The sequence below is a fragment of the Megalobrama amblycephala genome, linkage group LG9 (genome assembly GCF_018812025.1).
Source record: "Megalobrama amblycephala isolate DHTTF-2021 linkage group LG9, ASM1881202v1, whole genome shotgun sequence".
Classification (NCBI taxonomy): domain Eukaryota; kingdom Metazoa; phylum Chordata; class Actinopteri; order Cypriniformes; family Xenocyprididae; genus Megalobrama; species Megalobrama amblycephala.
In genome coordinates, this window is record NC_063052.1 from 31,960,350 (window position 1) to 31,980,508 (window position 20,159).

A 20,159-nucleotide genomic window follows, 5' to 3' on the forward strand; every position below is an offset into this window, starting at 1 on the left:
TTCACACACTCAAACACATACAAACATACATACACAAGGACAATAGAAAAATACATATGATAAATGGCTAAAATGTAAAATGATGAAAACAGAAACAATGAATAAAAAAAGTTCATTTAAGTGCCGTCTCCCATAAACCATTAGCTTCTGTTTTATCCTTTCTCCTTTAGTGCAGTCTTAGCCACCTCTTTCCAACAGGTAGTGAAAACCAGTTACACGTTTTCTTGAAATGTCAATCAGCAGGCCTGCAATCGCAGTGTCATAAAAGGCATTAACACTTCATAAGTGCTTACAGTCATACGGATTTGGAACAACATAAGGGACGGTAAATTAATTTTAATGTTTGGGTGAACTATTACTATTGACCTGTTTAAATGATACAGGTATGTGTGCTTCTATTTGCAAAAAACTTTAGTAAATGTAAACTAGTTGCAATTCTGTACAATTCATTTATGAGATACTTTTAAAATTTTTTGTCCATTTTGTTTACCAGAATTTGTAACATTTATAAATTAGAAAAAGTAAACTTGCTTGATAAAAGCATGTGATAGTCTTTTTTTTGCTACTTCAATAGACTTAATGCAATAGATTTTATATCATAGTATATCATAGTGTTTTTATTCATACTAGCACAATACCTGAAGCAAAATTCATTTTAGTTTTTGTTTTGTTGTGTTCATTTAGATTGTGATGGAGAAATGTGCTATGTAGAGAAAAAAAAAAAATCAGATCATGGACAAATTTTATCACTAACATAAATTTGCACAATTATCCCTTTTCCACTAACACAGTGCTTTATTCTTTGAAATGGAATCATTTGAAAACATGTGCAAATTTATGTATCAGTTCTGTTCATATAGACCATTACGTCACTGAGCGCTTACACAGATTCACACGGGAGCGTTTAAAGCAGGTGTCTATCAGCGGATATATTAGATGCCTGCCTTCAAACGCTCCCGTGTGTATCCGTGTAAGCGCCCTGTGAAGAGCATAAGAGATATGTTTACAACATGTTTTTTGAAGCGCTGATGATTGTAGCCAGTCTCAGACTTATCTGTTGAGCATGTGAACACAATGTCCAATCAGAGGGGTTTAAGAATTTGCTCAACAGTGCTCAAAATGCTAGGGGGAAATGCTGGTATTGTCACATTTGTAAAAAAATTCTCACCGACTTGGTACAGAAGTTGGTACTTTTGACAACACTAGCTGGCAGTGGCATAAAGATGCTGAATCAAATTACTTGGATGTTAAAATAAGTTCTCAAAATTAGGTGTAAGACCGTATTTTGTTTATAGGCAGGTTATGTAGTCAGTTATTGGAAATTCCTCAAGGCGCTTTTGCACTGCATGGTACGGTTTGGTACAAATCACTTTTTAGTGCTTTTCCACCACATGGGATGCCTCCATACAGAACGGTATGGCTCGCTTAATTAGTACCACCTCGGTTGAGATTCCAAGCGTGCCGCACCGATACTAAGGGGGCTTTCACACTGGGCTCGTTTGCCGCGGTCTGAGCCTGGGCGCGATTGTTCCTGGTGCTCCCCGCAGCGAACCCTGGTGCGTTTGCATTCATCTTACGTCATCACAGACGGGCACAGCACATGATAGAAAACAGAACACGTTCCATGGAATCAATGGAATTGTGTTTTTTTATTAATTTGGTGCTATTATGTGCAGCAAAGTAAACAATACTTGTGTTTACTGTATAAGCTTCGCATGTAGATGGTTTTCCGCTGCTTGCAAGATTGCCATTATTTTGCAACTCTGATTGCATTCGCAAAGCACAAACACACTGCAGGCTCACTCCTGCTCGAATCCAAGGTAAACCATCAACACTATCATCTCTTAAAGGTGGTACAGAGGATGTTTTGTTTTATACATTTTTGCAATATTACTTGAAACTGTCTTTACTAACTGATAAAAGACTATTTATTAGGTGCACTGAAAGTAATAATATTAATATACATCATCTGTGCACGAGGTAGGGCCTTAAAAACATCAGCCAATCGTTTACGCAATCATCGCGTAAACGATTGGCCCTCTGGCTTGTCAATCACTGCCATGACGTTCCTTGTGAGAGACGGTGCGGCTGCGCGCTCTAGTAACTTTCCACACTCCGCATGCAATGTTTTTGTCAGGAGACAGGAGTAACAACTGCAGATTATGAGTTCACCTGCGGTGAGTCCGACATAATGAATCCACTAAGTGTGTGCGCGGCTTAATGATTGTAAGGCCGATTATGAATGTAAATTGATACTTATGACTGATCGCGCTCAAACGCGTCCAGTCAGAGCCAGTTGCGTTCAGTCTGCGATTACAGTCGGTGTTCAAATTCCATGTGAAAGAATATAAATCTGCTTCAGGAGCAGGAAACAATCGCTGTATGTTGAGCATAGTCAGAATGTTTTAGCTAGTCGTTAAATGTGTGCCGGCTTAATAACACAGCGAATGCCCGTGGTAAACAAACACTCGTGCACGAGTTTTGGGAGGCGTTCACTTGAAAAAACTCAGTCGACGAAAACATCCCCTGTACCACCTTTAAGGCAGGAACACACCAAGCCAACGCCGATGAACTAGGCGATGAAAGCAGACAGCGGGGTTTGCTCATGTCAGCAGCGTCTGGGTCCAAAGTTGCCCTGACACACCAAACCGATGCTCGACAGTCGACGGCCAAGTAGCGCATCCGTTCTACGTCTGCGCAAGATGAAATACCTTTCCGTACCAGTAGGTGGCAGTAGATAAACAGCCAATCAGAATGATCAGATGGCCCGACGGACCGAATTGGCCCCAAAAAAAAAAGCCGAAGAGGACCAACTTCAGCAGACGGTGCGGAACACACTGAGAAAACTTAGTCGGCCGACGAACAAAAACTGCCCGGCGGCCAACCGTCAGCTTGGTGTGTGGTGTGTTGGTGTTTACATGTGTTATATTAAAGTAAACACATTATAATCGGCGAAAACGTATGCGCAGGTTATTTTACTTCCTGAACAAGTGTGCACTCGAGTCCATGTTGCTTTCATATTCACGCAAACTGCACCACAGTTCGAGTGCAACCGAACTCAGACCACCTCCTTCAAGTAGTCTCAGGTTTTGTACCCCGGGTTCGCACGACAGCTTTCACATTAGCGATTTTTCATCCAAACAGTGCCCTGTTTCGAACTAAACTGCCAGTGTGAAAGCCCTTAAATGTGACAGAGAGAATCGGCACTACCAGCATCATTGGATTTTAAACACGAGACTCCAAACCCACTAGATTTAAATAGTCAGTAACAGCCAGTATCATTTGTTTGCAAATGAATGGGATTTTTACTTCCAGAAGCTGACTGTTGCACTTTATAGTGGCAAAAGGGGTTGAGTATTGTATACTTTAAAAAAGCTGCTAACTGAAAATAGTCAGCTTAAGGCCTTTTTTGTGACACCGCAAAGCAAGTCTAAAGAAAGACAACTCAAAGAGTTAATTAGCTCCTCCTTCATCTCTCCTTTTCTCCTCCATCTGCTATCCTCCCCTCCCTTCATCCTGACAGCCTGTATTTGGAAATCCTCCTCTGTCCCAAGGCAGTGTTTTTATTTCCTTCCCAACTCATGGTCCATTTCTCCTCACCCCACCTCCTCGCTCTCATTCTCCTCGAGTTCCTCTACGAGTTCATGTGCTCCACTTGGATGGCAGAGGTGGAGACGGTGAGGCAGAGGTCTTTGTGGGCCGTCAGGTCGGCCACGCTGACCGGCTTGTACTGGATCTCTCCAGCCGACACGGTCTTGTACTGATGCAGGTCGAAAGGGCAGGGTATTCCCTCTGTAACAGAGTAACTGGTTGGCGGGGTGGGATTGGGCTGGTTTTGCGCTTGCGCCACTGTTCCTGCCCTGGCTGCAGCAGCCCCGCCGCCCCTGCCTCGCCCGCGACCCCTGCCGCTTCCTCCGCCCGAGGGCTGAGCCGGGTTCTGGCCCTGCTGGGCTTGCTGGGCAGCCACTGCGGCCGCTACCGTCAGAGGGTCTGGGTTGTGTTTTCGCATGTGTTTCATCAGGTACGTCTCCTAGAAAAGTAACAAAAATAGAAAAATGAGTCAACGTCATATCTAACATTTCTGACAAACTCCCATCTATAATTGTAGGAGATTAAAACTGAAGAATGACAAGATAGCTGATGAAGGATTCAGGTATTGTGGGTGTGATCTTACAGATGTGTATGCGCGGTTGCAGAGGCCACAGGAGTAGAGTTTCGCGTGTTTCACCGTATGTGTAGACAAGTGAACCTCCAAACTGGTCGCATCTGTGTAACCGCGGTTACAATTGTGACATTTGTATGGCTTGTCCTTGTTGTGCTGTCTTCGATGAGACTGGAAAAAAAGAAAGAAAGAAAAAACAGTCTGAATTAATAAACAACACTTACAAATGTGTATTCATGAGAAAATGATTTATGTCACTTTAGTGTCAGGTAGGGATGGGAATGACAAGGAGTGCAATGCAAATGTAATGCATTTACTGCCCTCTGTTGCCAAAGTAGGAGAATTTCTAACTACATTATGGTTCAAAAGTTTGGGGTCAGTAAGTTTGTTTTTCTTTGAAAGAAATGAATTTTTTTATTGAGCAAACAATGTATCAAAAGTGACAGTAAAGACTTTTATTATCAAAGTTTAATGTTACAAAAGATTTCTATTTCAGAGAAAAGCTATGAATTTTCTGTATCACAGTTTCCACAAAATATTTTCAGCATTGATAATAATCAGAAATCTTTGTTAAGCACCAAATCAGCATACTAGAATGACTTCATGTGACACTGAAGACTGGAGTAATGATGCTGAAAATTCAGCTTTGCCATCACACAAACAGAAAAATGCGTATTTACACATCAAATGACCAAACAGTTACTAATCTGAGTCTCAAGTGACAAAATAGAAATAAAAGTTGATTTATGTTTCAGTAAATGAGTCCCGTTTTTCGTGTTTTTTTGAAGCTTTGTTTGTGTTTATAGTGTGCAATATAACATGTGTTCATGTTTCGCGTGTAAAAAAACACAGTATTTTTCACATAATTTACTTATCTGTATACCGCTGTTTCCACTGTCATAAAAACGGGCTGATGACTTCCTTGTTCTATGAAGTCCCTCCTTCAGAAATACGTAACGAGTTCTGATTGTGCCAGCGGTTCCTGTGTTGTGATTCGACAGCAGCTTAGCGCTCCTTGCCCGGAAAGGTCACGCCTCTTACCATAACATGGAGATGCACGCGCTCAGTGTTATTGTAAACATGTCTTTAATTTTACCCTATCAATTTGAGCCGGAATCAGACCCGGTGATTGGACTGCGGGATGAAAATAACAGCGTTTCGACGACATGGCGACAAACACACTACAAACGCAACTCTTGTGTATTCCTGTGGGCGGAGGTTAGTCGAAAAACTGTTTTAGTGACGTCATTAAAGAAGGAAGTCGAGGGATGTAGTCCAAACTGGCCGTTCGATGTAGGCAACTTCTGTTAAATAAAATATCTCGCTTGGCATTGAACTTTGAGCTTTAAAATTTTACAGATTTTATTTATACTCTAACAACAACATTACACACTAACTAAAGTTTGAAACATGGGATCACGAAGAATGGGACCTTTAAGTATAGTGTTCAGTCAACAGTGGAACCAAAGCTCATGAAAAATCACGTTGTGCAGTATTATTACAAACAAACTTGGTTTACAACCACAAACAAGTTTCTTGAACCACAGGGATCAGGAAATGTGTGAAAGCATCTATAAATCAGCTGAAGAAGGTTACCTGGAGGTTTGATAGTTGGGTGAAAGCTTTCTCACAGCCGGGATGGACACACTTGTACGGCCGATCACCAGTGTGAATCCTTCAAAACAAAACAGAAGCATTTAATTAGAAGTCTAGGATATAATTTTCAAGATCACATGAAAACATTCGGCAGTGTATAAAATGCCACAGAAGTTTCCAGGAAGTCTACATAATCCTCACAACTACAGCATGACAGATGACAGACAACAGAGGAGGAAGGAAAGAGGAAAAATATGCAAGGAGCTGTATATGGTCCAGTACTGATTCTGTCTCTCCCTGTCTGTTACCTGTTATGCTGCTGTAAGTGACTGAGCTGCCTGAAGGTTTTCTGGCAGTAGGAGCAGGTGTAGGGTTTGGCCCCGCTGTGGATGCGGATGTGCTGGGACAGGTAGCTGGAGTTGGCAAACGATTTGGAGCAGTGAGGACACTTGTGCGGTTTGCCCTCTGTGTGGTTTCTAACAAGGGATGAAGGGAAGGGGATGAAAAGAGAGAAAAAAACAGAGAGAGATTCACCAATAAATCAATAAACGACCCTTATGTGGATCAAATCATGATTGTATCATAAAATATGCTGTAGGTTTCATGCTTTTAGAAATGTGACGGTGCTCTTTGTGGTGTCTGGGTTATGAAACGCAGCACACAAAAACACAAGGCACTTCATCTTATCCTCTCTCTCTCTCATTCTCTCTCTCACCAGCATCCTTTTCCCCTCCCTAACTATAGGCTTATATGAAACCATCCAAGAGCCTTTAAACCACAGCAGAATGAAGCAGATGAAACAGATTTGATGGAGATAAAGTGAGATGGACTTAAATTAAAGGAATAGTTTACTCAAAAATTTAAATTATCCCATGATTTACTCAACCTCAAGCCATCCTAGGTGTATATGACTTTCTTCTTTCAAACAAACACAATCAGAGTTATATTATAAAATATCCTGGCTCTTCCATGCGTTATAATGGTTGTGAATGAAGTCGAAAAAAGTACATCCATCCATCATAAAAGTAATCCATAGTGAGTTATTAAAGGCCTTCTGAAGGGTAGTGATGGGTTTTTGTAAGAAAAATGTCCATATTTAATCTTTATAAACTAAAACATCTAGCTTCTGGCAGACAGCCTACGCAAATCGACTTACGGCGAGAGAGTGAACTCTGACGCAATGCATGACGTATGCGGAAGTGCAGAGGATAGAGCAAAACAAAACACCGGTCACGAATTAGAAGTCTACAATGAGAATTAAAGAGAAATGTAAGAGGATATCGATATAAGAAGAAGAGGAGCTTGAGTTTGTTGCACAGCCCTATTTGTTTGAACTGCGAGAGGCGTCTAAACTTGCGCTACTGCTACATCCTACATCATTTGTTGCGTCAGATATTCACTCTTTTGCTGTAGATATTCAACTTGCGTAGGCCATTGTACCAGAAGCTAGTTTTTAAGTTTGTAAGTACAGAAACCCATTACTTCGCTTCAAAGGCCTTTATTAACCCAACCGTATGGATTACAGTTATGATGGATGGATGCACTTTTTTGGGCTTCAAAATCTCACGCCCCATTCACTACCATTATAAAGCATGAAAGAGCCAGGATATTTTTTAATATATATATGTGTTTGTCTAAAAGAAGATAGTCATATACACCTAGAATGGCTTGAGGATGACTAAATCATGGGATAATTTTTGTTTTTGGGTGAACTATCCCTATAAAGACTCATTCTTGTCCAAATTAATAGCATAAAAATGACATGGTAATGAGAGGAAAAGGACATGACACAAGCCAAATAATGTAGAGAAGAAACACACAAGCAAACAAAGACAAAATGACATGCTTTTAAGCCTTCAGGCCAGCTAGGCTTCCATTTAAGTAAATTTACACTCTACATGGTTCTCGTTAGTTTTTAAAAACAAAAAGGGCTAAAGTAAAAAATTATTAGGACTGCCCCCAATAGTTGACTAAATGTTAGTCAATGAGAAGAGGCTTGGTCGATTAAATTTTAATTAGTCATGAAAAAACTTCACAGGAATTGGCGGAGTCATGCAGTGAAAGATCATAAATACAGCTGGTCCATGCGGTAATATGTCGGGCAGAATATCTAAAGTGTGGGAATATTCGAGATGTTAAAGAATGACCACAAAAAGGTGATGTGCGACCTCAATCATGACTTATTTAAAACAAAATGTTAGCCACTCGCTTTAATGTTAACATTGACCTAGATAAATGTACACTTATATTAGGCTCATTTTCAAGTTTTCATGCAGAGTTTGGAAGATAAATTACTACGCTTGCTGCATGACGTTTAACTTAACTTCAACATCCTCGCCATCGGAGTGCATCTTCTCAAAAGTTGGCTTCATTATAATTCTCTGTTTCCATCCAAAATTGCGAATTTAACTTATGTGTAAAATTGGAATATCACATAAAACATTTTGTGAATAAAGCACCGTTTCCATCCCATATAATAAAATCGAGAATAAAATCGTCACTTTCTGGTAAATTGGCACAAAATATCTGTAATAAAATTGGAAGTTGCTGCAACTGGAAAAGCCACTGTTGCTCTTTTTTTCTTCATCATTAATGACTCTAGGTGCGTCCTAATTCGCGTACTTATGCACTATTCTATGATGTTTTTAAGTGTAAATAGTGCGAGTAGTGCGTTCACACTGAAAATTCCAAAAAGAAAAAGTACACTTTAAATACCCGGATGATGCACTAAATTAACGGAAAAAACGAAGTGTGGAATGTTGGACACTGTGGAGGGGAAGGGAGGATCTGACTCCGTTGTTAAATGACAAAATAACCTTATATAATTCACGCACTACATGGATGAGTGCATAGTGCACACGTACATAGTGTATAAGTGCATAGTGTATAGTGCGTCATTTGGGACGCAACTTCTGTCTCTCAAAGCGCATGGGCGAAAAGCAATTAACACTTCTGAGAAGTAATTATTCCAAATCATTCTGATAACAAATTTTGGCTCGGCATTTCAGAATGACCAAAACAAAATTTAAGATGCTGTGCAAGGAAACTGAACTGCTGGTTAGTCTAGTTATCTAATCACAGCCTTTGCTCAGGCAAACTCACTTGAGTTTAAAACATTTAAAAAAAAAAAAAAACTTTGTGAAAGTGCATAATGAAGAATACAATGTCAACATAAACGGAAACAGGACACTGACAAACCTAAAGGGTACCAAATGAAGAGAATGAACAAAAGAAAGTTAGTCATTGTGGTGTGAAATAAGACAAGCAGATCAGTGATGAGATTAGCATGAGTCAAAAAAGACCTTCTTCTGTCTTTAGGAATATACTGTTCTGTTTAAATTGAATGGCGTATCACTAGAAGTGTGTGCAAGCTCAAATGTCACAGCATCAGGGTAGGAAAGGGCAGGGAGGTATAAAGAGAAAGATAAACATGCTCATCCTAATCAAAAGCACAACTAAGCCAACTAAACAATGCCCTGTGGCAAGATGTGTCTCTATCCTTTTAGCAAGTTACACACATACGTACCGTGTATGCTGCTGTAGGTGGCTGAGCTGTCTGAAGGTTTTCTGGCAGTAGGAGCAGGTGTAGGGTTTGGCGCCGCTGTGGATGCGGATGTGCTGCGCCAGATAGCTGGAGTTGGCGAAGGATTTGGAGCAGTGAGGACACTTGTGCGGCTTCGCCTCCGTGTGGGACTTGGCATGAATCTGCATGTCTGATTTGCTGAAGAACGTCACCGCACACATCCGGCACCTACAGAGAGAAATCAGCAGGGCATTTGCATTAGAAATCTACACAAAAACATCATTTTATAAACACTAAAATAGTCTGTGATGGAAATGCTTTATTTAATGGCCTCAGAAGGGGTCAAAAGGGTATTTCAACATGGAATGTGCAGACTAAGAATGCTCAGATCAAAGACCATGTACATCTACATACATCAAATGATCAAAGAATCTAGACTTACCCAAAAAGTTCTTAACACAGTAGAACTAACAGTGATATGATTAGCTTAGATCATTACAAACCAATCACCAGATCAGCATAACCAATCACAGTGAAGAAGATCTGAGTGACATTGATTTTTAGGCTGTAATACTCTCAGTTAGTATTAATGATCCTGTGTTGGACAAACGTACACCTGAGAAGGACAGTGAGAGGGTACAGATGATATAGGCCTGGTGCTCATGGGTGGTTTGAGGTAGTGATAGTAGTGTCTTGACGGGACACCATCATCATACTTCAGGAGGGGAATTACCTTGAAGTATTGGATTGTATTGTATGTATTCAGGAAGGGAATTACCCTGAAATACTGTAGTGTTACATTGTATTATATTGGGGATGGGAATTACCCCAAGGTACTGTAGTATTATATTGCTACTGTAGTATTGTATTGACAACGGAGGCTGTCTGAATTGTCCGTGGTGAAGTCAGATTAGTTTTGTATTAAGTAGGATGCATTCGTATTGATAATTTCCATGACAACACTCTTTTTGCATTACATTTATCATCTTTATAGATGCTTTCTTACTGAAAATAATGCACATTTTTTGCAGAAAATGTCACGTAATTAAACTTATCAGATGAAAGTTCAAATAAAAGCACTAATAGACTGTTGCAGTGAACTGTAAAACAAAATTCTGAAAAAAAAAAAAAACTGAATTATTAACAGTATTTTACTGTAAAATTACATAAAATGTCCTGTTAGATTTATTAGTTTTTCACCGTATAAACTTCATGTCAAACAATTAACAGGTTTTACAGAAGCATTTTACACTCTTTTACTATTAAAATTACCATTTTTTTAATAGTCTGCTAAAGACACACTAAAATCAATCACGTCAGATAAAAGAGTATTAAATTAAAACCACAAAATAATTTGTTTTCAATTTGTTGGCTATATATTTCAATAATTCCCAGTTTTAATTAATATTAATAGGTACCTGTAGGACTTGTTTCCATCTTTGCTTTGATGATCATCCTCATCGTTGGAGAGGTCATACGGGTCACTTGTGTTGTGCTGTAAGAGAGCAGTGAGCAGCTTAAAGGTGCCCTAGATTCAAAATTTGAATTTACCTCGGCATAGTTGAATAACAAGAGTTCAGTACATGGAAAAGACATACATTGAGTTTCAAACTCCATTGCTTTCTCTTTCTTATGTAAATCTCATTTGTTTAAAAGACTTCCGGAAATCACGCGGATCTCAACATAACACCGACTGTTACGTAACAGTCGGGGTGTACGACCCAATATTTGCATATGCCAGCCCATGTTCCCAACATTATGAAAGGCATTAGACAAGGGCAGCCAGTAACGTCTGGATCTGCACACAGCCGAATCATCAGACTAGGTAAGAAAGAACAACAGCGAAAATGACAGATGGAGCAATAATAACTGACATGATTCATGATAACATGATATTTTATTGATATTTGTAAATTGTCTTTCTAAATGTTTCGTTAACATGTTGCTAATGTACTGTTAAATGTGGTTAAAGTTACCATCGTTTCTTACTGTATTCACGGAGACAAGAGCCGTCGTTATTTTCATTATTAAACACAGTCTGTATAATTCATAAACACAACTTCATTCTTTATAAATCTCTCTAACAGTGTAGCATTAGCCGTTAGCCACGGAGCACAGCCTCAAACTCATAGAGAATCAAATATAAACATCAAAATAAATACTTTAATCACATAATTCGAAGCATGCATACAGCATGCATGACGAACATCTTGTAAAGATCCATTTGAGGGTTATATTAGCTGTGTGAACTTTGTAAATGTGCTGTAATATAATCGAGAGCTCGTGTGGCAGGGAGCACGCGAATTAAAGGGGCGGCGCGCTGAAAAAATCAGTGCATAGTTAATGATGCCCCAAAATAGGCAGTTAAAAAAATTAATTTAAAAAAATCTATGGGGTATTTTGAGCTGAAACTTCACAGACACATTCAGGGGACACGTTAGACTTATATTACATCTTGTGAAAAAGCATTCTTGGGCACCTTTAAAGGTGCAGTATGTAATGTTGACAGCTAGTGGTTGAACTGGGTACTGCAGTCCAAATTCAAAATATTAGAGAGAGTTGTTTTTCCCCGCTCCTCTTCCGCTGACTTGATGCTCACGTGGGTTGCCAGATTGAGAACACGCAACAGGAACGAGCGTGGTTGACAATGCCAAGATCAAAGTTGATCAGATAATGTATCTGCGTTTTAATGTGCCTCAGTTCATAGAGCTATTTAGATGGATGCTGAGGCACAGACGTACCGGCACAGAACGCACATTTCAAAGTAGAATAACTGGCTGTAGCGTTGTTTTTTGGTGAAACAAATATGTGAACTTAGCATGTTTCCTAAATATCTGCAAACATATGGTATTTTTATGCTTTACATACAGCACCTTAAAGTGAATTTTTACTTATCAGTCAACACTGATAAGTAGGTACTTTTTTATATGAAGGTAAAATTATGACACATCAGCAACATCTCACCTGTCCCCCAGCGGCCAGGTGCGCAAGAATCAGCGCATCACTTCCTGTGGCGAGTGCATGGGCTGAAACAGGACCTGCCCTTTGCATCATGGACTTCTTCTTTCTCCCCCGCTTTGCGGGAACTGGCATGACTACAGCGGGTGGGATACTGCCATCCTCTTTCTTGTCTGTTCATGTCAGGAGGGCAAAAAACAAAAGAGTAATATAATACTGACTAAAATATAATGTGCATAATTTCTTCCTGCAACTGCATTCAGAAGATAAAGGCAATGAGGAGTTGTAAACTTGTCACAGAAGCTCTTTACTGAGCTTTTCAATGAAATGTCTGAAATTTCATGACCTACAAACTGACATTAAGGCGATTATTTAATAAGCCTTTCAGATAAATTTCATAAAACTGGCCTAAATGTGTGCTAAAACCTTATGCAATGTTGTAATGCCCCAATTATGCCTGTGTACAAAGATTTCTGACTTTTAAAGCTAAATGACTGTAATACATGACATAATTTTGCTAATCCATGTATTAAAACAACTAAAGGAACACAAGGGGTAACTAAACTGTCATTTCATTGCAATAACTGCTTTAGTAATGTGAGTGTCATTGACTGCAGGTTTCTGGTAGAGATGTACATGTGCTATTATACTTACAGTGGCTGTGGAGATAGAGGGAAGGGGGCCGGACAGCCTCTGACAGGAAAAAGCAAAACATACTCAACATATAGAGCTCGCTGTCCCTCCCTCTCTCCATCCATCATCCATCCCTTCTCACTACCTCCCACAGTCACTCTCACTTTCACTTCCTACTGCTTCTTTGGCTCTGAGAATGGCTGCGTAAGCAAGCATATGTGCGTGTGTCTGCTGTTTTAGACAGTGAAAGTGAAATTAAAAAAATATATAGGGCATCTGCAGGTATCAGCACTTCCAATTTAATACTGTTTAATATTTTTAAGACCTTTTCAAAAAAAAATGTAAAACCTGCACATCACTTCCATTGACTTCTATGCAAACACACAAAATCGCCCCGCCCAATAGAGATATACAAGATAAAAAAATTATGACTTTATTCAACAAATATATCAAATATAATGACTGACACACATTTGATTTTCTCCCTACTGTTTATGTTCACTTAAGACATAATCGACTGTGTTTATGTTAAAGGGTTAGTTCACCCAAAAATTAAAATTCTGTCATTAATTACTCACCCTCATGCCGTTCCACACCCGTAAGACCTTCGTTAATCTTCGGAACACAAATTAAGATATTTTAGTTGAAATCCGATGGCTCCGTGAGGCCTCCATAGGAAGCAATGTCACTTCCTCTCTCAAGATCCATAAAGGTACTAAATCAGTCATCACTAAATAAGTCATTATTTTGTTTTTTTGGCGCTCCAAAAATATTCTCGTCGCTTTATAATATTAATATTGAACCACTGTACTCACATGAACTGATTTAAATATGTTTTTAGTACCTTTATGGATCTTGAGAGAGAAAGTGACATTGCTTCCTATGGAGGCCTCACGGAGCCATCGGATGTCAACAAAAATATCTTAATTTGTGTTCCAAAGATTAACGAAGGTCTTATGGGTGTGGAACGGCATGAGGGCAAGTAATAAATGACAGAATTTTCATTTTTGGGTGAACTAAGCCTTTAATACTCATCAAGTCGGGCATTTTGACACACAAGTGTGTGTATTTGATCGGTAAAACGCAGGAGAACTGAATTGGGTGCTCAAGCGTTGACAGACGGCTTTCTGTGCGTGCATGTTTGTGTGCACAGAGGGCTGCCAGAGCGTGCGAGTAATGAATTCAGTTCTCAGGGTTGATTGCGCTGTTAATTATGACTTAGTAAAAATGACTTACAAACACGTTTTGCCTTTTATTTTCTCATTCACTTTTGTTTCTTTATCGCTTTAGTGCATCAATAACTTCAAGCAGTCCTGACGCAACGCATTGACGCGGTTTTAAGATTTCAGAAAGCAAATGAAAATAAAATTGCTTTTTAAAACCTTTGAAACTTGGATTTAAAATTTTTTAATGCTAATTAAAGGTGCTAAAGAGGATGTTTTGTTTTATACATTTTTGAAATATTACTTGAAACTGTCTTTACTAACTGATAAAAGACTATTTATTAGGTGCACTGAAAGGAATAATATTAATATACATCATCTGTGCACGAGGTAGGGCCTTAAAAACATCAGCCAATTGTTTACGCGATCATTGTGTAAACGATTGGCCCTCTGGCTTGTCAATCACTGCCATGACGTTCCTTGTGAGAGACGAGCGTGGCTGTGCGGTCCAGTAACTTTCCACACTCTACAGGCGCCGCATGCAATGTTTTTGTCCGGAGACAGGAGTAACAACTGCAGATTATGAGTTACCTGCGGTGAGTCCGACATAATGAATCCACTAACACGACACAGCGAATGCCGGTGGTAATTCAAGGGAGGCGTTCCCTTGAAATGAGCAGTGAAGTAGGGGGGTTGTTCTTACACATGCGCTCATTTAAAAAATTCAGTAACTGTCTTTGGTTTCTCAGTTGACGAAAAGATCCTATTTAGCACCTTTAAGGCCTTATTTTTACATTAACAAATGTAATAAATAGTAAGGATCCATGGACACCCTGTATGAGCATAATAAGTATTCTGTAATGTGTGGCCTATTATCTGTTGGTATATAAGAGGGAATGTTCAAAATCAAACACATGCTCTAAATATTACGAAATATTTAATATTAAGAAATGCCTACATAACTGTTACTATTTACTGCACAAAAAATGGGCCCTATGCATTTTGCATAATAACAGGAACATTGATCACAACAGATGATTTGAAGTCCATTAGTAATTATCCTTAAAATGCTGGAAAATCTGAAATTTTTATAAAGCTTCTTCTTTTCTTTCTTTCTTTCTTTCTTTCTTTCTTTCTTTCTTTCTTTCTTTTTTTTTTGCTATAGGGACATTATATTTTTATTCAAAATGATGCATTAATTTGATCAAAAATTACAGTAAATACATTTAATATTACAAAAGATTTCTATTTGACTGAAAATTTAGCTTTGACATCACAGGAATAAATTACATTTTAAAATGTATTCAAATTGAAAACAGTTATTTTAAAATGTAATAATATTTCACAATATTACAGTTTTTACTGTATTTTGATCAAATAAATAAGAGACTAATATGTAAATATACATGTGTATGTGTATAAATGTACAAAAAAAAACATTATGTTACAATGAATAAATGCACATTTAATGTTACTTATTGAAGTTCTATACATTATAACATTCTTATTTCTAATACTCTACTTTTGGTTTTACCACCCTGAATTTTTATTTAAAGGTGGATATGATGGAAGGGTGTGAACGGTCAGTTAAATTGTTTACCTGTGTTTGTTGGGTGCAGAGCGGACACAATCATGGTCGTTGTTGGCGGACCAGAAACAAAAGACTGAGAGGAAGCAGGAGGAGTGACCAATGTGCCCTGAGGAGTCGTGATCACTAACCCCGCTGAGAGACAGAAGGGAAATATTTAATAAACGATTTTGACCATAATTGAAGATCTCATTGACATTTGATTTCTGTAACTTTTAGTTAATATCTCTTCACTTCGAGATAACTTTGAACACCCACCTGCCGTCATGATGCCAGTAGATGGTACGGGCACCACTGTGATGTTCTGGGACGTGTGAGGTGGGTGCAGGTGTGCTCCCACGGTGGTCATTTGCGCCCCTGCTGTCCCGCCCCCTCCTCCTCCACCACCACCCTCTTGCTTCGGCACCCTCCCGATGGTTCCCGTGTCCATGGCGACCGAGCCTGGCACCGTCAGCACCGCTGTAGGGTAGTGCGCCGCAGACGAGTGCGGAAAAGAAGCGCCCTTGTCCGGCCCCAGCTGTTCCTTCATCTTGTTCAGAAACATGGCGTTCTCAATCTAAAATCGCAGGGGGGAATGAATGGGGAAAAAAAACAAGGAAAAAAGGGAAGAAGGAAAGAGAAAAGGAGGATGGATTGAGAGATAAACGCAGATGAAAGATGAAGGGGAAAAAGGAGAGAGCAGCGAGGGAAGGGTTACATTTTCTCAAAGCTTATGCTGGGCTTCCAGTGTGTAACTTTCACATGGATCAGTGCGAGGCTGGTGTTAGCCATCCCAGACTGGTATGCTTGTTTTGTTTTTTTGATTTACTAAATTGTGCTCAATAAGCATGGTGTGTCTGTTAAAGACACAACGGTGTACTGTACAAGAGAGTCCAATAATAAGGTGTCTACCTGTCCTTGCACTGTTGGTACGGGAGACCAAAAGTATGATGAGTTGAAATGGGAATCTTCCATTATTTCTGCAATTGAAAAGCAACATAACTTGTAAAACACCCACTCTGCCTTTGGCAACAGTTGTGAAATGACACCTCGCCCTTATGTTTCTCGTGTGGCCTGAAGATTTTTTTTCGCTCACTTGGATAAGGCGTATTCATTTTGGCACTCAAGTGCCTTGCATAACATTTATTTTCTTAATTTCTTTGAAACATTTGTTAAATGTCATGCATTTTAATTCTCTTGACTTTATTTATCTGTAGGCAAAGGACAAAGAAGCATCTTTCTGTTGGATGACACAGTGCTTGGCAAAGTGGCGTGTTGGGTTAGGAATCACGATGCATGCACAACCCAATGTGTAAAACATAACTGACATGGATAAAATAAAAATACATGCATGCCCTCTCAGCCTGCATATTACCCTCCAGCAGGAAAAACAGCTTAAATCAGGCAAACAGCCTAAGATGGTTTGCTGGTCTCAGTCTAGGCAAGCTGGTGTTCAGCTGGTTTAAAGTCGACATTAAATGGAATTTGTGCTAGTCTTTTCTTTTGTAACGTATATCCGAGTGAAACGGCTTCTCAAACAAGAAAAAATGTAGGACAGGACTTGATTTAATAAATGGGGAATTTATTGGATGTTTGTGGTTTGCTATTGCTTTGATGCCATATGAGTGACAGGTTGTCCCGTCCCCACACCAAAACACATATCATCAGAGAAGAGGGCTGTGTTTGAAATTGCACAATTAATTGAATTTCTAATCGTGATTACAATTACGGATGCCACATTTGCGTAATCATTCAAAGGCGCTAACGTTTTCAAAAGTACTGACTTCAATACCAAGTCGATACTGAAATTTTAAAAATGTGACGCTTTGAGCGCTGTTGAGCGGATTCGTAAACACCTCTGATTGGCCATTATGTTCACGTGCTCAACAGATATATCTGTGATTGACTACAATGATCAACACACGGGAGTGTTTGAAAGCATGCGGAAATGTTTAAATTTGAAAATGTTTTGTAAGCGGGAGCGTTTGAAAGCAGGCGTCTATCAGAGTTTTTCAGGAAGAGTGTTTTCAGCTGGTTTATTTTCTTATTAAAATATGGCATGCAGTTGGTTCAAACAATGGTATAAAGCTATTCAAAACATCATTCAATGTAAATAGTAATAATCGCAATTACAATTTCAAGGGAATAATCAACAATTATGATTTTTGTCATAATCGTGCAGCCCTACTCTCTTAAATAGATACTTCTGAATAAGTAATTACTTTGTGATGCTAAAAAAGTATGTTCTATATAGTATAAATGTGTGTTTCATGAATGTAATCTGGATGTACTATATTCACCATGTTGTCATTATCATATGACCTTTACTGCCATTCACAAATCCTCTCCTGTGGGCTCATGGGATAGTAAAGTGTCAATCATATGCACACTTCAGAATCTCGCCGGGAGTAGTAGGTCAACCGGATACTTTCTGCCTACTCTTTTATGAGTTCCGTGAATTCGGACATACTTCTTTTGTCACATACTGTTTTTCACCTACTATATAGTAGGGAAGTGATTTAAGATAACGAGGGCACGTGAATTAAAAAAAAAAAAAGATGTGCACAACCAAATCTTTAATAATAAACACTGCAATATTCCATTAAAAAAAATAATTTTTGAATTGATTTCATCGTTTAAAGTGTCGGCCAACTAGTCTACAAGCTAAACCAGGTAAAACCATTCACCTCCATCTTGTGGCATACATCCGAGTGTAACAGATTATCGAAAAAAAAATGTAGGGCGGGATATTTTGAGATGTGGGTGTTGCACTCAAAAGTGGAGGCAGATGAACATGAGCTTACAGGAGCGAAGTTTAAGCAAACTAAATGATTGGAAATGTCCTGCATATGTCACCACAGAAGCCTGTCGTTTTTACTAGAAGGTCCAGTTATTACATTTTTATTAAAAATTACAAGGTCAAAAAATTAAACACATGCACACAATAAAATCTATCACATCATGCATTTAGAAAATAGGGTGAATTTTCATTTCATACTGACTTTAAACCAGCCAACAGATTATAATGACCAAGCTGGGAGACCAGCAAACCAGCTTAAGAGATAGTTCACCCAAAAATTAAAATTTTCATCATTTACGCACCCTCAAGCTGTTCCAAACATGTACGAATGTCTTTCCTCCTCTGAACACAAAAGAAGATATTTGGAGGAATATGCGTAACGGAACAGTTGATGAGCACCATTGACTTCCATAGTATGGAAAAAAATTACTATGGAAGTCAATGGGGCCAATAAACTGTTTGGTTACCAACATTCTTCAAAATATCTTCTTTTGTGTTCAGCAGAAGAAATTCATACAGGTTTAAAACAACTTGAGGGTGAATAAATGATGACACAATTTTCATTTTTGTGTGAACTATCCCTTTAGGCTGGTTTAAACTTTTTTTTTCAGCAAGCTAAATTAGTTAAATTTTTTATAAAAGTTGTAAAACAAAGAGGCAAAAAAAGCACAACACTTAGTTTTTTTTAATAATTGATTTTCTTTACAAACACAATTTGCTGATGTCTGTTGCAACTGCACGGCAAATTGTTTAATTACACGAGAAATGCAGAAATTGCATTGAGAATCGCGCGCGCTATAAATAGGCATCAAAACAAAACCAGCGACCCTGCGCCAAATCTGTCTACAACTGCTGATCGTACGAAAACCCAGATCAAATGTGCAGACCTACAAGTCCGCTTTTGTGCATATCGGACCGTCTTTCATTTCATATGCATGCTAAAATAAGAACCAAGGGTGGCGAACAATGTCGCGTTTTATTCGTTTTTGTAAGGGTTGCATGCGTGTTTTGCTGCAATGACAGCTCATTTTGCATGTTTCTATCTAGTGGGACAAGGATAATGACATATGCATGAACGATCTAAAGGAAATCTAGCTGGAAATGCACAAAACCATCTATTAATGATATCAGGGCTTCCTCAACCAGCCTCCATTAAAATGTCAGCTTTTGTTATGCACGCAAAGAAAGAAGCACTATCCAAAAGCTATGCAACATGTAAACTTCCGCCTGCAAACAATAATGCCCCTATGCCTCCATCCCTCTCTCGGTTAGTCTCACTGAGAAAATAAAAAAGAAAAAAAAAACTCGAGGATAAAAAAAAACCAAGAGAGAAAAAAAACGTCGACGCCAATGCGAGAGAGACGCAGCTTCATGCAGACTTCCGGCTGGCGAGACAGGGGGAGAAGCGCCCGCGTGAGTTGCTCAAATTTGGAGAAATAATTCACAATTGACTCATAACTCTGTGTTAATTACCGGTGCTGGCGATTCCCTTTCAACCCCCAGGGCTCCTCCGGGCCGGGACAGTTCGGAAACTTCGTCCAAATCCGCCCGAACCCCTTGGATTCACCGATTTTTTTCCCTCAATTTTTTTTCTATTTTTTTCTCTCGCGAAGGGCTGTCCGACTCCGCTCGACTACACTTCCTGTGAATGAGGTCAAAATTACAACAAGCGTACCGCCAAACTCACTTCCGCCATGTGAGGTCATGTATTATCGCAAAAATATTAAAAATATGTATAAAAAAAAAAAAAAAATGTA

General features: G+C 39.0%; 1 protein-coding gene across 4 annotated transcripts; it reads right to left on the reverse strand.

Annotated features, from left to right (window-relative positions):
- Positions 1 to 3,285: 3,285 nt before the first annotated feature.
- On the reverse strand, positions 3,286 to 20,041 carry znf384a (zinc finger protein 384 a). Of its 4 annotated transcripts, XM_048202859.1 has the most exons (12): positions 19,876 to 20,041; positions 16,515 to 16,582; positions 15,882 to 16,179; positions 15,636 to 15,758; positions 12,894 to 12,932; positions 12,246 to 12,412; positions 10,700 to 10,776; positions 9,285 to 9,509; positions 6,067 to 6,234; positions 5,759 to 5,837; positions 4,175 to 4,333; positions 3,286 to 4,030 (listed from the first exon to the last, which is right to left on the reverse strand). In XM_048202859.1, the coding sequence occupies exons 2-12, from the start codon at positions 16,575 to 16,577 to the stop codon at positions 3,635 to 3,637; spliced, it is 1,794 nt and encodes a 597-aa protein (XP_048058816.1). In that variant the 5' UTR covers positions 16,578 to 16,582; positions 19,876 to 20,041; the 3' UTR covers positions 3,286 to 3,634. The 4 variants fall into 4 exon arrangements, with proteins under 4 accessions (XP_048058816.1, XP_048058818.1, XP_048058817.1 ...); XM_048202861.1 differs by lacking the exon at positions 16,515 to 16,582; XM_048202860.1 differs by lacking the exon at positions 12,894 to 12,932.
- Positions 20,042 to 20,159: the final 118 nt, after the last annotated feature.

What these genes read in the sequence shown, in the direction of transcription:
- znf384a (XM_048202859.1), bottom strand. Translation starts at nt 16,577, where the DNA reads ATGGAAGATTCCCATTTCAACTCATCATACTTTTGGTCTCCCGTACCA. An exon ending in GATGGAAACAAGTCCTACAG is followed by an intron (nt 9,510 to 10,699) that starts GTACCTATTAAT and finishes TTCTCTCTGTAG; the next exon opens with GTGCCGGATGTGTGCGGTGA. An exon ending in CACTTACAGCAGCATAACAG is followed by an intron (nt 5,838 to 6,066) that starts GTAACAGACAGG and finishes TTTGTTTTGAAG; the next exon opens with GATTCACACTGGTGATCGGC.